The 16,948-nt window shown below is 37.1% G+C and overlaps 1 protein-coding gene across 1 annotated transcript; it reads left to right on the top strand.

Annotated features, from left to right (window-relative positions):
* Positions 1 to 5,480: 5,480 nt before the first annotated feature.
* Positions 5,481 to 9,308, top strand: LOC131302084 (amino-acid permease BAT1 homolog). The gene is made up of 8 exons (XM_058328696.1): positions 5,481 to 5,615; positions 5,736 to 5,996; positions 6,403 to 6,421; positions 6,579 to 6,798; positions 7,241 to 7,422; positions 8,241 to 8,530; positions 8,631 to 8,760; positions 8,936 to 9,308. Exons 1-8 carry the CDS (start codon positions 5,512 to 5,514, stop codon positions 9,281 to 9,283), a joined length of 1,554 nt encoding a protein of 517 aa, XP_058184679.1. The 5' UTR covers positions 5,481 to 5,511; the 3' UTR covers positions 9,284 to 9,308.
* Positions 9,309 to 16,948: the final 7,640 nt, after the last annotated feature.

Genomic DNA, 16,948 nt, shown 5'->3' with positions numbered 1-16,948 from the left:
TGTTAGTATTAGTGTTGCATATCTGATTTTAGGAATTTTTGGTATTGTGGCGACTGATTACAAATCTCCCGGGTACCCATACAAAATTTGGGCACTCATTCCTCCATCTTCTACAAACTCTTTCTCCGCTGATTTTGTGCCTTGGCTTAAATTCAACTCCATAAACTGCACGCACCACATCTCTGGAGCGCGCTGTAATACCATAATACCATCTTTCTCTTGACATTTAGGCATATTTGGACCCACCACAACTCTATCACTTACTCCCTCCGTCTCTTATTTTGTGTCCAGTATTTCATTTTGAGCTGTCCCTTAATAAGTGTCCATTTTGTAAAGTTAGTGGGTAAAAATTAGTGCATTGTCTATTTTGTTTCTAAAAGTAGATTCTATTTTAAAAAGTAAATGAGTGAAAGTGTAATGATGATAGGTAAGTAGGGAAAATGGAGGAAAAAGTTGATGTGAAAGGCATAATGATGATGTCTTTTTAATAAGTTGAAGTTACAAAACAAGATACTTAAAAAGGGATGAAAGGAGTACAATCTATCATAAACTCTTCCGGTCGAGAAAATTGCTTCCAATATTCTCGCCAAAGCTATTGAATGGGAATTTATCATCCAACCCTCAACCCCTCGCTCAAGACCACAACCTTCAAATGCTCCTATTAGCTGGTCCCGGCCACCAATTGGTTATTACAAACTGAATATTTATGGCAATGGTAGCACACATAATTCCGAGGCGCAGGAGGTTTGATGCGTGATTGGAATGGGAATTTGATTGCGGGCTTTTCTAGGCAGCTTGGAGGCATTTCAGCCCTCACGGCAGAAGTCTGGGCCATGCACCAGAGACGTAGCTACTCTTGGGCATATGGGGGCCACGGCTTCGGTGTTGTTTCGGGGTTTTTTTTTTCAAATTTTAATATTAACTTTAGTTGGTTTTTTAATTTGTTACAGTAAGAATTTTATTTTGTATTGAGTGTTATTTAGACACTTAAATGCTTAAGAATATGTTCGTTTTGGGCCTCAAAATCCAATTTCTCTCTTTGCTTATGGTTTCTCATAGGTTTTTTCTTCAATTATTAATCTAATTTCTCTTTCTCTCTCTCCCCACCGATTATCCAAAAAAAATCTCTCAAAATCTAAACCAAACAAACTATAAGATTTTTGAATCTTGAAATTTCAGAATCTTATTCATAATCCGGCTTCCGTGTTTACGAAATCCCGACTCCGTCCTTGCCGTGCACTATGGGGTCAAGCTTCTGGAGCAAATGGGTATCACTTTGATTGAAATTGAAACTGATGCTACTAATGTGATCGAAGTTATTAAAACTCAATTGATAACAACCATTATCTTCATACTTTGGTCACCAATTGCAGATCAATGTTGCAAGAGATGGGCGCTCCACCGGTTAAGCGTATCATGCGGGAGGGAAACAAATGTGCGGATCCACTTGCAAGAGACGCCAAATCTCATTGTTGTTCTTTTTGTATTTATTATTAGTCTATTCATTAATATCCAACTTATGGAGGACATGAGGGGTGTTTCTTATCCCCGAACTTTGTACCTGTAATTGATCTATGCTATTCCGTTTAACCAAAGGAAAAATGGTACATCTAAGTTTTGGGCACCAGCATCAAGGACTCAAGAAATACCACCAGAAGATGCCATATAAGGGTACCAACCACCACAACAAGCATGCACACTTTTGACGAGAATCGAACCCTCATTCTATGTAGAAGAGGTAAGGAAGTGTCATTTGGACTACAAATCCATTGGCCTTAAATTAATCCATTCAAGATGAATAATTACCTGACAAATATTTTATGGCCATGGAAAATTGTTCCTAATTGTGAGGTTGTTGTGGGGATCGAAAGATATTTTTGGTGCTTCGTTTGGGACGCACCAGTGGGAGGAGGTCGTTGGACAAGGCGGCAGAGAGGTCGTCAAAAACATATTGGCCTTGTTCATTTGGTAACTTTGAGTATTTTAGTTTTGGTAGTAGGTGGAGAGAAAAATAAGGTAATGATTGGAAAGAGACAGAGAGAAATGAAATTAATAATTAAAGAAATAGAATAATGATTGGAAAAAGATATAAGGTAATGATTGAAAAACAAAGTTAAAACAACGTAAATATGTTAAACGAACAAGGCCATTGATCTTGGTTTTGTTTGATTTTCCCCTCTAATTAGATTTTCGAATCTAATATCACTTTTCATGGTAAATTTGTAGGAGTTTTTCATGATTAACTAGGAAGATTTGAGTAAGTGGTAAATGTTTCATGGTAAATTTTACCATTGTTTGTCGACTTCTTCCATGTTCAATGTTAGTATTAGGGCTAAGCACGATCTGGATCGGATCAGATTTCTATGAATCCAATCCTAATCCACGAGCCACGGTTTTTTGAAAATAAAATCCGTGTCCAAACCAAAAGTCTTACGATTCGGTTCCGATTTTGTCCATAGATTATATCAACCAAAAGCTTCATCCCGGACAAATGACTTTTATCCCATTGACATAATTTTCAAAGACTATTGTATTTTAGTTAGAGCCAGAAATGTTATAATTAGAGTGCAATTCTTAAGGATATCTACAAACTCATAAGTCATAACTACAAAGAAATCTCTTAACCATCTCCAGAAAATCTACCAGTTGTCTCAGGAGAACATCAACACAATAAGAATGTCAAAAATTTAGAGTAGTTGCCAAGTAAAGCAAAAAATATATTTACTATATGTTATATGAATAACTATTTACTATGGGTTACACATATATTATATTATATATATATTTTAAAATATCTCAAGGTCCGGTTTGGATAATTCACAGTTTTTATACGAAAATCCAATTCTAATCCGTATCTTACGGTTTTTTAATTTGAATCCGTGTCCGGACCATTAATCCATGGACAAAATCCAAAAGATGCAGATCAGAACGGTCCAGACCGGTTTCACAGTTCACCGGTTTTTTTGTGTAGCCCTAGTTAGTATTATACCATGATCTCGTTAGTTGTAATTAATTTACCATGTTTATCAATCATATAATGTTCTATCTTATAAATTTATCATGTTCACTGATGTATTACAAAAACTATCTGGTTGAACATTCTTACCATGTTTTTTTTTCTTTAATCGGCTATAGATTGGTTTAGTTTGATAGCGGATTGCGAACATTCCTATCATGTTTCTTTTCCTTTGATCGGTTGTAGATTGGTTTAGTTTGTTTGAATTTTATCATGTTTACCATAAAAATTTGGTCGATTTGAGTATGTGGTTTTAGTATTTCATGGTAATTTTGCAGAATTTTTTCATTATAAATATGGTCGATTTAGAATGCGTGGTTTTCTTGATTTTTTTGAGTTCATATACGTCACGTATTACCATGCAATATTTTTGCAAATTCATTTATTTTACCAAACTTATTTCAAATTTTGTTTTGAAATTTTAGGGGAGAGAAAAAAATTAAAAGAAAAGAAAAGAGGAAGATTTGAAAGATTAGGAGAGAAAATTTGAGATAAATTAGGAAAGATTTGGAGAAATAAGTATTTAAAAAATTAGGAGAGAGAAATGGTGGTTGGGGTTTTTATTCGAATTTGAGGATTCCAACTTAAGTATTTAGATCAAACTAAAATGGGAACTTAAGTATCTATATAGGGCAGAACCCTAAATTCCTCTTTTTTAAACAAGAAAAATTGGAGTATAGTGACAGGTTGTGTGTGCAGATAATTCCTCTAAATGGAGTACGCGTTATTGTTTTCTACTCCATCTATGCTGGTAAAAAAAAAAAATATCAAAACCTGAAAACCACTTGCTTTTTCAGCAAAAACTGCTTGACTCTTTAGCCCACTGTGTTCAATTTTTAGGTACGGATGGCCAGATCTAAAGTCAAACATGATTCCCTTGAATAAAACAATCTTAATGTACTTTAATCTTTTTTAAGGTGTCAATACCTTAATGATTATAAATTATATCGACCTTCGGTGTAAAACCCCACCTTTTCACCATTACCTATTATGTAATAGGCTCTACCAATTGTCTATTGTTATGATCTGAATCGTTCATATTTTAAGACTCGCAATATAATATTGTTATGCAAAAAATCAACTTATCAAAATTTGAATTTTGGTTTATAAAATGGACGATCTGATTTCTCTCAATAATAATAAAGATAAACTATCCATTTTACAAAGCATCCGATCAAATTTATTTTTTGCATGGATACACTACTATGTAGGGTCTACAAGATGAACAGTTCAGATCAATAATAAATACATAATAGAACCAAAAAAGGTGGTGGTAGAAAAATGAAATTTTCCACCGCCGATAGAAAGAATTTAATCTCTACCTTAAAACCTCCTCCTTACGATACAACAGAAATTCGAGGTTTAGATTTGTGGATTTGTGTTTTGACCGATCTACCGCATGAATTAATTAATCATTCACAGTGCTCGTGCTCTATATGGAGTAAAAAATAATTCTCGTTTCATAATTGGCTAATTGTAATTAATTTATTGTTTAACGTGATAGTTTATATTTATTTTCAAGTGACAATGCATACATCTCGATGAATTTTTTATTTTTTTTCCCCTTATTGAATCTTAAATCCAAAGTGATTAAAGTAATAGGTGAATTTTTGAAAAAACAGATTCAAATTCAAGGAACGAAAGAAATATTGGCGTCGGAAAAGCGCCAAACAAAACAAACAATTTAAATCACCTTTTCAATTTAAAACAAATAATACGGACACGCATAAATGTGCACATCTCCAAAGATATATATCTAGAATCGTCTGATGTGTATTAGCTCGCACATTTACCATGCAAAACCCATGAACATAGGATAATTTTGTTGGGGATTTACACAAGTAATCATAAAACACTAATGCCATGAAGCATTTAGATAATGCACACAATCAATTAAAGATATACTAATATAACATAATTATGGTTAGAAAAATAGTCCGTGCAGATTAATGAAAAAGATGACAAGCTAATATCATAAAGCCATCTTTGACTCCCTTCGTGTAGATTCTATAGGCTAGATACAACTTATAAATCTTACCGTTTGTCTTCATGCTGCGATCGGTGAAGATGGAGTGGCAAGAGCTGTGTTTTAAAATTGTGTTCCTAAACCGTTCTTGTTTTTTTTTTTAAACTTCATCTCCCCAGATCCGTACGTAGAAGTTAGAACACACAGCTGGTCAGAAAGTTAAGATTCCAATTCACAAAACCAATGACACTTCTCCCCAGTCCCCACCTCTCTCCCTCTCTGTATAAATATAGTCTCAAGTGGGTCTGTGGGAGAGGCAGCAGGCCCGGGAAATCATGAATATAATACATGCAGAGAAACGTTAAAGTCTGTTGTGATTCTCAGATTCACTAGAGCACCAAAAAGAAGGGGAAAAAAGAGAGAGCCAAAAGGGTGTTTTCTGATTCATTGAAAGAACACCGCCCCCCCTCTCTGTGCGCTTGCGGTGAAACACATGGGTTGGGCTCGTGGACATGGTGGTGAAGACAATATGGTCTTCCCATTGCAGGTCCAAAGCGGTAACGGGTCACCTGATACGGGCCTTGCCCGTCTGCACGAGCTAGGCTACAAACAAGAACTCAAGCGTGATCTCTCGTAAATTTCCCCACCCTGGTTTTTCTGTTTACTTTTTCAGTTTTTTGGGTCAATGACGTCTTGATAGTAAAAGAGGATTTTGTTTTGTGGGTGTTGTTTGAGATTCGATTTTATTTTCAGGGTCATATCGAATTTCGCATTTTCGTTTTCAATCATATCGGTGCTAACCGGAATAACCACACTGTACAATACGGGGCTAACGTATGGTGGACCGGTAGTATTGGTGTACGGGTGGCTAATTGCCGGTGCTTTCACCATGTTTGTTGGGTTGTCGATGGCTGAGATTTGCTCTTCTTACCCAACTTCTGGTGGGCTTTACTATTGGAGTGCCATGCTTGCTGGCCCTGATTGGGCTCCCTTTGCCTCCTGGCTCACTGGCTGGTAATTTACTTATTTTATTTTGTAGTCGTTATTATCAAGTATCAACTGTTAAATTGTGCAATTCCTCAATTCAATTGTATGTCATAATTCAGCACCCTTTTTTTTTTTTTATGTTATATTTGTTGAGGGCGGAGCTATGTTGGGGCCCAGGGCCCCAGCCCCAACCTCTCGAGCGTCCGAGTTTCCATGTTATGTAGAGCTGCATGTGTAGAGGTTAGTTGGAAGCCAGCCAGGGGTGCCATGGCATTGGCACCTCACCCTCACACTTGGGTCCGCCCCTGTTTTACAGTACTAGTATATAACTAGCTAGCCAGTGGCCACACATTCATTTTGATTATATTGACATTCTTGTAAGGCATCTTATGATTCCTAGCCAATTACTACTACTATATCTTTTTCCTTGCAGGATCAACATTGCTGGCCAGGTACATAAACCATATATAGTTGGAATCTTCCACTGGTGGAAGTTGAAAACCTTCCAATATCGTCTACTCGATCCTGATCAGCCAAAAGTTGTGTTTTGCCTACTCGTATTAGGTCGTTAACTGTAATCACAACAACTAATTAACTTTTTCCCTGCAGTGGGCTATCACAACAAGTGTGGATTTCTCACTTGCACAGATGATTCAGGTGATTATTCTCCTTAGCACAGGTGGAAACAATGGCAGCGGATATTCAGCTTCTAAGTATGAAGTTATCGCGATACATGGTGGAATTCTGCTCCTCCATGCTATCATAAACAGCCTTCCAATTTCGTGTCTGTCCTTGTTGGGACGGCTTGCTGCTGCTTGGAATATTTTAGGTATGATGAAGTGATGATGTTGAACCTTGAGGTTTCCCCCACCCATTGTGGGTCCCACCGAACGTTATTTGCAATTATCTCAATCGTTCATCTTGTAGGGGTTCACAGAGTATTACACGCAAAAAATTAACTTGGTCAGGTATATAAAAACATGAATTTTGGTTTATAAACATGACGGATAGTTTAACTTTAAAATTATTGACACAATCAAACCGTCATTTTATAAATCAAAATTGAATTTCTTATAAACCTATCAATGTCCGATCAAGCTAATTTTTTGAGTGGAGATACATTACTTTGCGGTCGATCTCTACAAAATGAACGATTTATGTTACTGCAATAGACGTACGGTGGGGCCCAAGGTGGCAGAATTTTAAGTCTTCGTATCCATATTTCACAATCTCATTTGTGGGACCTTCATGATTTTGGTATTTTTTTTTAGGTGTATTTGTACTCATGATTGTCATTCCCACGGTTGCAACGGAAAGGGCTAGTCCCAAATACGTCTTTACTTACTTCAACACTGACAATGGGGAAGGAATCAACAGTAGAGTCTGCATATTTCTCCTTGGACTCCTAATGAGCCAGTACACCTTTACCGGATACGACCCATCTGCCCATATGGTTAGCTCCCTTCTCTTTCTTTCTGAGTCTTGCTAGCCGTACCGACCCATTCCATACAGAAATTGTATCAATGGCCGCGCCGGGTCATCTCCGGTCACCAGACGGCCCGATCCGAACCGTCCAAAAATTCTAAAATAAATAACCGAGGGGGCCTCGCGCGGAAGGCAATGGCATCCGATATGTGTAGGGTGCTTGGATCGAGTACACTATTTTTCGTGTATACATATATACACAAGTATACACGAAAAATAGGGTACTCGATCCAAGCATCATACACACATCGGATGCCGTTGAAACTCGCGCAGGCCCCTTCGGTTTTTTTTTTTTATAGAATTTTTGGACGGCTTGGATCAGCCGTCCGGTGGTCGGAGACGGCCCGACGCGGCCATCGGTACGGTTTCGGTATGGAATGGGTCGGTACGGCTAGAATTTCTGTTTCTTTATTGCATCTTAAGACTGTTGCATATATACTTTCTTTTCTTTTTTTTCCAAAGTTTAGGATAGTTCCATTGATAAAAAAAGAAAACGGTACATCAGGAAGCGCAAGCATCCCGATGAAAGAGAGATACAAGTCATTGCATTCTACGCTACAATATGCGCCAACAGAATTGCTGGTACTCTGAAAAACTCACTGTCATCACATCAAAAACACTCCATAATACAATGCGGGCCATCCAACTGCATAAGCCTCACTTAAGGATTTTTTTTTTTAACAATATAGGAGTATCACTTAAGACGTCAACTATATCATTTTTTATTAACATTATCCAACTGCTCTAACCAAAACCATCTTGTTTCCTCGAACCTACTACTTCCAGACAGAGGAAACCAAAGGCGCCGATGTAAACGGACCAAGGGGGATCATCAGTGCCATTGGCATATCTATAGTTGTCGGGTGGGGTTACATACTAGGCATCACCTTTGCAGTTACCGACATTCCGTACCTTTTGAACCCGGAGAACGATGCCGGTGGTTATGCAATCGCGGAAGTATTCTACCTAGCGTTCAAAAGACGATATGGCAATGGTGCTGGGGGAATTATTTGCCTGGGAGTGGCGGCTGTCGGCATTTTTTTCTGCGGTATGAGCTCGGTCACTAGTAACTCAAGGTAACAACAAATCTTTGTACGTTATTATTTCTCCTCGTAAGGTTACAATTCCCAGCTTGTGCACGGACTAACACAAACGATTGCCGAATAATTCATTCAGGATGGTTTATGCCTTCTCAAGAGACGGAGCGATGCCATTGTCATCGCTCTGGCATAAAGTGAACAAACAGGAGGTCCCCATAAACGCAGTTTGGCTCTCTGCTCTTATAGCATTTTGCATGGCTCTAACGGTAATTAGGACACGTCTCGATTTTTTCCGCTGTGGCAATTCGTATCCATGTTTTCCTGGTTATTTGGATACTTGCTACGAAACTTCTGATCGCCCTTATAGTTCCAATAGGCAAAGTAATTTTACTTTTGATGTCCTTTTCTCTTCGTCTAATTTTGTCTATGAACATTTTGCAGTCTCTTGGAAGCTTAGTGGCATTTCAAGCCATGGTATCATTAACAACAATCGGGCTCTACCTTGCTTACGGTCTCCCAATATTCTTCAGGATTACATTGGCTCGCAAGTCTTTCGCTCCAGGGCCTTTCAACTTAGGCCGCTATGGGGTTCTAGTCGGTTGGATTGCTGTTCTTTGGGTTGCGACTATTACTGTCCTCTTCTCGTTACCCGTTTCTTATCCCATTACCGATCAGACTCTAAATTACACGCCGGTGGCAGTCGGCCTCCTCCTCCTTCTCACCGTTTCTTCTTGGATCGTTAGTGCTCGACACTGGTTCAAAGGTCCCATCACCAACATAAATAGCTAACTGATCTATGTTTTTCCATACAACTATATATCAATACACTTGTAATAAAAGAACCTAGCATGGTAAGCCAAGACATAGTATGAAATTACGAATTTGCCCTTTCAAGTTTTGTCTTCCAATTTCTTCTTCAATGTGTTGAGGTGTGGGTTGTTTAGGTATTCTACTCTATGGGGTATTTTAGACTTTTCCAACTGTACTCTACCTTTTTTTTGTTCCGACCATCACCCATATTTCTCGTTTCTTTGTCGGCAAGGTAGTACTGTTGTAGCAGCGATCCTACCTCATCAAATCACTGTTGTAGCGGCTGTTGCCATCCTTCAATGTTATATACTAATTTATGTCGAACTCCTCTACAGCTCTTGCCTCTGAATCGTCTTTTTCCCAATAGGTATGATACATTCTTCACTTCTGTTAATGATTTTGTTTTGGGTTAATCGAATTGATTCTTTCGTTCGGCAACCACTTCTTGGACGTCGTCTCGTCACCCGCTTCTACGCTGCCCCAGACATTGCCGATCGCTTCCGAGTCGGCTTCCTCCGATAGCTCCCTCCCTGAATTGGTACGTTTTGATTTTTCAATTGGGTTCTTGATTTATCGTTGGTTTTTATAACGCCATACGTCCCGAAATTACTTGCCCCTATGAGAAGCCGTGCAACTTAGAAAATAAACAAATTACTTTCCTTCACTGTATTCGATTTGGGTGTCACAGTTCAATTAGTAATCCTCGTCTCTCTCCTTCTCCTTCGTGGCAATACTTGCCTTGGTTCAAAACTATAGGAGTAGATGCCTCTGTCGTAGTGGCCACCACCCATTTGATAAATTGCCTCAGAGAGGAGCATGTAAGTGGTTTCTACTGATGAATCGTTCTGCTTATTTAACATCAGTAAATGTAAGAAATTCGAACATATCCTTTTAATTGAGGGAATTGTAGAAAGGAGTTTGACAGATTCTCGATAGGACTTTAAATCTTCAATCAAATTCAGTATTGGGACTTCAATTACAAAGCAAGAGGTTACTCATTTGAATATGAGGCCAATCACTTTGAGCAAATTACTATTTCTAATGCAGGAACCCATCGACGTTGGATGATAATGAACTGTTAGAGTGGGCCGGGGTAGACATTATTTATTTTTGAGCTATCGAGCTGCGCATATTTCACATTTTCTTCTATGTTGATAGTCCTTAAAAAGTCCATAATCGAAACACAGCACTGATCGGTTGCTAAGGATGACTAGATGTACAACGGAATTTCCTGTACCTAATCCAAGCATGTCATTTTCGGGTTCTTTGTATTTCAGTACTTGGGTAAATGGTGTCAGTTTAAGGTTGATTCAAAGAAGTTCATTGTTACTGACAGTTGATCTATGCAAAAATGTGTCATCCATTACACTGTTAGTTGGGCAGAGGAACTTTAGAGTTATGGTCCAGGCATAGGCTCAAGGGAAAGTTATTTGAGCAGTGATGTCAAAGAGCTCATCATGTGTTTTTAGGACATTATGACGGTTTTTTTATAGTTGGTTGTTCGGGGCCATTTACCCGAATCTCGACCGATCCTGGTTCTTGAAAATTAATAACTAGACAAACCTCTGTTGGCTAAATTGATTCCATGTGGCCCTTTATCTCTCTTTCACTATTATTGATAAGCATTTCGGATAGTGTAGGAAAACTAACCATCAAGTTTTGTGCCTTATCTTTTCAAGGTGATCACCCAAATTTGGAAACATCCTAAATTGAAAATAGAGAGAAGATATGGGACCGAGGTCTCACAAAATGAAAGTGTCGTGTGGGAGATGAAAACTGATGCATGGAAGTACTTTATGATTTTTTGATCAAGAATTGCATATTAGGTAAGACTTAAACCAGGAAAAAGAGAGAAATTAGATTATCTTTATCTGTTATCATCTTTGACTAAATCACTCAAATTATCATGTGGGCAGGTAAACCTTTTGTGGACCCTACTCGATGAATCAAAGTTCAAGCGCACCTGTGGAATCTCAAGTTGCAGTGATTTGGAAAGACAATGAAGATACTTTAGATTTAAGAGAACGTGATATATTGGTGCAAAAACATGATGGCCACAGTGAAAGGATCAAATATTACTACAGATGTTACGATTCCTTACAATATTCGATGCTATTTCCTTTTGGAGAGCCCAACTGGCATCGTGCTATTTCCTAAGTTTCAAAGTGATGTAAGTTATACAATTTCTTACGGCTAAAACATTGGTCATCCACACTATTAATGTTCAAATAAAATGAGATGGATGATGTGTTGGTTCTCTGTTTTTTTTTGCAAATATGCTACTTTTTTTTTATAAGAACATCGCATTTCGTTTCACTCTCTTCTTCAACGAGGCATATGCATCATTCTCTGGCCAAGCCGCATACAACGATTGGTATCTGGCCTTTTATAACGTCTTCTTCACATCTCTTTTGCCGATAAAAGAAGAAAGAGTACCAGAGTTGTATAACACAAAAGGTGTGCCAAAATAGTGAATCCCTTGGATTGGAACATTTGAAATTGATTTCTGCTTCAATAAACTCTTGCTATTTCTCTACCATCATCTCTACGAAAACGAAAAACACTTCCCGATATCAATTCAACCAACGAGCACGCGGAAACGTGCGAAGCACGAGCATTAGACTAGTATATATATATATATATTTCTCTCCTGGAAAAGAAGCTCAGATAGCAACGGTTCGTTTCATTGTTTTCAAGTTTTAATTTCTGTTGATGGTCTTATTTGCTAATTCCAATGTTGTATCTCTAACAAAAGAATTAATTATACGGCTCAATAGCGAAAAGTATCACATTTGCTCTCAGGTTAATTTCTGTAACGAGTGGAGAGATAGAAAGATGAGGTAACAAATAAAGAGAATACTATTGAAAATTGTGCACAGAAGCCAGAAGGAGAATGCAGTCTTACCTTAGCACATGACAAAATTAAGAAAAATCGATGTCAACCTTAACCTCTCCAATTCCATTCTCATATTCCTCCTTCAACCTTCCTTTCCAACAATTCGATTCTCTCTTTGTTTAACTTGTTTTCTTTTCTCATTCTTTTCCCCCCAAAAAATATCGACCACTGTTCCAATAAATGGCATTAAGATTATGGTCTCAATAAGACAATATTTTGACTTCTTTTTTTTTCCTTCCTATTATTACATCTATATAGTATTTCAGATTACATTATGTGTTCTAGTACTAACTAAATAAGTACTGTACTTATTTTCGAATTAAAGGCGATGGATTGTGAGAGAATAACTTGTTTCGTAAAGCAAGAAATTAGTACTTAAAAAATAAGAACCTTAGTGGAACGGGGTAGCATGGCAGAGTAGAAAAGAGAGGAAACTAAGGGATACATATCTACCAACGAACTCCCATCTAATGCCGAGCAACAAAAAAAAAAAAAACGAACTCCCATCTAAGGAGAGAAAAAAACAAATGATTTGTACAGGCTTTAACAAATGCAATATGTACATTTATCGACTCTTTCACATTTACGCAAAAGATTAATCAAATTTTTTACGCGTAATTTTACAATTTTCTTTTGTAAAGAATCCAACAATTTCTTATACATGCAACAAGGAATTAAATATCGGCCGCTACGTAGCGATTTTTTGGGCCACCACCAATACTGCTACACTCTATTGTATTGGCTTGGGTGAATTTTCATGTATTTTTTATGATTTTTAATAAAATGAGGGTAATCTTGTGTGTCATACACGTGTTCAATATATAGTATAGATTTCTTTTTATTCACACCTATTCTAAGAACTAAATTTTAGGAATGATTTGTCCGAATTGATTTTTCAAACTTAAAATTCCTCTGTTTTCCCACCCTATATTTGTAGCAATTTTGCATTATTATTTTTTTGACGGTCAGGTTTGTCCGAGCCAATTACGCGCGCTTTGACAAATTTCCTTCCTGATCAAGTCGAATGCAATTTTGAACACACTCATATTATCAGTGATTATTACTATTATGGTTTCCTTCTTTGTAAATTAGCCAGTTTCTTTTTAAAGTGATTAAGTAAATGTAAGTGAGTATAGATGTACAATGATTTAAAACTTGCATTGTGTCTGTTCGACGCATGAATATAAAAAACAATGCATCATAAACTTTTTTTCCAATGCATTAAACGGACATAACGCTATTTGATATTGTTGGCATGGGTAGAATTGTATATTTGAGCAAGTGCTTTGTGTGTGGAGTATTTTGTCCAACCTTACCCATGTCATGTGGATGCAGTTGAAAAGGCAAAAAGTCTAATGCTATAGATTTTAAATCTGTACCAGTGGGTACAAATTCATTTTTGGGCCCATTTTGGGTCTAAAAAAAATGATCGGAGATGCTTATTTTTGTTTAAAATACTTTGCTTATGTTTCTTGCAAAAAATAAGTTCAATCCGATATAGGTAAACGTGTTTACGAAACATCCAAACTTTGCACTAGAATTCAGGCTTGAATTCTGGGACAAAGTTGAACGTTTTGTAGGTGCCTTAACCGATATCAGATTGAGCTTATTTTTCATAGGAGCTATAAACAAAGTATTTTAAACAAAATGAGTGGTTCCGATCATTTTTTTGAGACTCAAAACGGGACAAAAAAAAGATTTGTACACACTGGTACAGATACACCGTTGTTGAAAAAGTACCTTACCCTGAGGACCTTTTCCCCCGCGTCACGGTAGGGGCAGTAGTGGGGGCATCACTTCTGTTTTTTTTCCACAAAGAGAACGCGTTTTTCCGTTCCTAAGGCCTTTTTGTCGGCATTCGCTTGTCATCGGCGCTCTTATATTTATTGACGATAGCAAATATTTGAGTTTTGTGTTTAGCGAATTAGTGCTCTTCGCCCTATTCCTTAGATCTTTATATTTTAGTTTTCGTCCGTCGCTAACGTCCTTTATCTTACTGCGATAGCACAATTGTATTTTTCACGCTTTCTAAAAAAACGCGTTTTCTCGGATCCTCCAATTTCAAAACGGTGATTTCCCAGAACCTCCTTTGTCTCTCTGCACATATTCGAGGCCTTTTGTTTGCTTATTTAATGGCCACTTCCCCCAAATCCTTCTACTGCGTCTTAAAGAGAGAGAGAGAGAGAGAGAGAGAGAGAGAGAGTGAGTGGAAGGAAGGAAGTAGAATTTCATTTGAAGAGAGAGAGAGAGAAAGATGGGATACAAAAATAGAGATGAGAAACTGGAGTGATTAAAGAGGGAAAGAAAGAAAGATACATCTAGAGGAAATTGTGGGTATGGGGGAATTGGTTAGGTTTTATCGTGTCAGATAATTACTTTACCGAGTCCGCCCATACCCATGATTTTATCTAGATCCTCCTCGTTCCAGCCTTCCCCCCTCTTCCTGGCTACATCTCAAATTCGTAGTGCCTTGCAATGATATGACAAAAAGTACTTCTAACATCTTTCTTCTTTGTTCTTTCTTTCATGGTTGATTTACTAACTGTTGTGAATTTGTGTGCATGGATCTTGTTCGCTTTTATCTGGATCGTGGTATTAAATTAATCTGTTCCAGAAGTTAAACTTCGCCGTAACAAAATCTTTTTTTTATTTACAATTCTGGGTTTTTACGATTTCGAATCGATCCTTTCCAAACAGACTGGTCCAGTATTAAGCCCGTTTTTTCAGCATACGGGCCCCACTTCCTAAATTATTCTTATCCCAAATATCGTTTACTTTTTAAATCAAGCTGATCGGACAATCTTTGAGGAGAACATAAAATGAATGCATTTTTGCTCAGAAAGATCTTCATAAACTAAAAGAAGGAATATTTAAATATTCATCATCTTTATCCATGCCATGTAAGAATTCATTCCGCCCTTTTTTCATACTTATATTTTCATCCTTTTAGTGTGTGAATTATCTTTCTTACCCTTTTCACTATGATATACATATATTATGTTATATTGCTTTCCTAATATATAATGGGATTGGATTTGATTGTTTTCCCAATTTAGTGGGATTGGATTGGATTGTTTTTCTAATTCAATGTTATATTGGATTGGATTTGATTATTTTCCCAATTTAGTGGGATTGGATTTGATTATTTTCCCAATTTAGTGGGATTGGATTGGATTATTTTCCTAATTCAATGGGATTTGGTAAATTTCAATATGATTGATTACTTATTTTTAGGAATATAACATGATAAGTTAACCACATATTTACATTTTTTCTTCATTCTTCGAGTTGGCCAACCAGATAACAGAAAGTCATATTTTTCATTGATCTTATTAAATGGAACATGGCTAAATTACCGTAAAAAAATATATAACATGACATATTCAAACCATTACATGGTTAAATTACCATGACGATTACTACGTGGACACGATTAATATCCATGATTCGAACAAATATTTCATGGTAAATGGTTCAAATAAACAAAAAACCATTCAATCTGTGTATCGTCATGAAAACCTTCATTAATAATCATGGTAAGAATACCCAAACAAGCCATAAATAAAAAAAATTAACGAACAAGACGAGAAAAAAAATATAAATATTCAATCGCTGATTCATGGTTAATAAACCATGAATACCCAAACCACTTAAACAAAAAAAAAAAACTTCAAATCACTACATCTTGAAGATTTGCTCCGGCGACAACGATAACGTCCACTTCTCCGTTAAACTTCATTGACGATAGAAGATGACTGATTGGTGAAAGGGAGGAGGAAATCGGTCGACAGCAACGGTACCAAAGGGAGATTTATGTCGGCTTCATTGATGATGACGGAGGATGATTGATCGGCGAGAGGGAGGAGGGAAATGGCGGCGATAGAGCGGAAGACGTCGGACGACGAGTAGATCGCCCACCGGAGGACGTGTGAATGGTGGCGGCTGTTTATGGAGGACTTTGGAGAGAGAGAGAGAGAGAGAGAGAGAGAGAGAGAGAGAGAGAGAGAGAGAGAGAGAGAAATGCGTACGTATATATAATCCCATCCGAATTTTTGGGATCCATAATTTTAGGGATTGAACGGAAATCGTGGAACGGGATGGAAAAGATTATGTTTTGGACTCATTTTCTGGTGTGTGTGTGTGTGTGTGTGTATGTATATATATATATATATATATATATATATATATATATATATTATAAGTTATTTTCAAATAAGGAGGTCCTTATTTTAGTTAAAATAAGAACCTCTCCATTCCTCTCATTTTTCGTTCGAATTTCGATGATCCGAGCCGCTCAATGTGTTCAGAACGTGATTTCAAGAGTGCTTGCGAGGAATCAACAAAAAAATGACCGGGAAGGGCTTCATCCGAGCATTTTTTATTTGAACCGTTCGATAAAAAACAAACAAAAACGGCTCGAATGAAGCCTTTTCGGTCATTTTTTTTTGCTAATTTCTCGCTGGTATCCTTAAAATCACGTTCTGAACACATTGAACGGTTTGGATCATTGAAATTCTATCGGGAAAGAGAGGTCCTTATTTTATTAAGTTAAGGTGGTCCTTAGGAGAAGGGGACTCATTATATATATATATATATTAGGAGCACTTTTGGTATATAAAAAAAACAGGGATGAAATCATAACTGTTTAAAAAATGGAGGATGAATACTTAAATTGGATGAGATTTGAGGATGAATAATTAAGCCTCCCTTAAAAGAACTCATTTATTTCTAGTAACTTCTTCATAAAT

This window comes from Rhododendron vialii, chromosome 9a (genome assembly GCF_030253575.1).
Source record: "Rhododendron vialii isolate Sample 1 chromosome 9a, ASM3025357v1".
In the NCBI taxonomy this organism is placed as follows: Eukaryota; Viridiplantae; Streptophyta; class Magnoliopsida; order Ericales; family Ericaceae; genus Rhododendron; species Rhododendron vialii.
The sequence above is the reverse complement of the archived record's forward strand: the minus strand, read 5'-3'. Positions and strand labels throughout refer to the sequence as shown.

What these genes read in the sequence shown, in the direction of transcription:
- LOC131302084 (XM_058328696.1), top strand. Translation starts at nt 5,512, where the DNA reads ATGGTCTTCCCATTGCAGGTCCAAAGCGGTAACGGGTCACCTGATACG. An exon ending in GAACTCAAGCGTGATCTCTC is followed by an intron (nt 5,616 to 5,735) that starts GTAAATTTCCCC and finishes TTTTATTTTCAG; the next exon opens with GGTCATATCGAATTTCGCAT. An exon ending in ACGACCCATCTGCCCATATG is followed by an intron (nt 7,423 to 8,240) that starts GTTAGCTCCCTT and finishes TACTACTTCCAG; the next exon opens with ACAGAGGAAACCAAAGGCGC.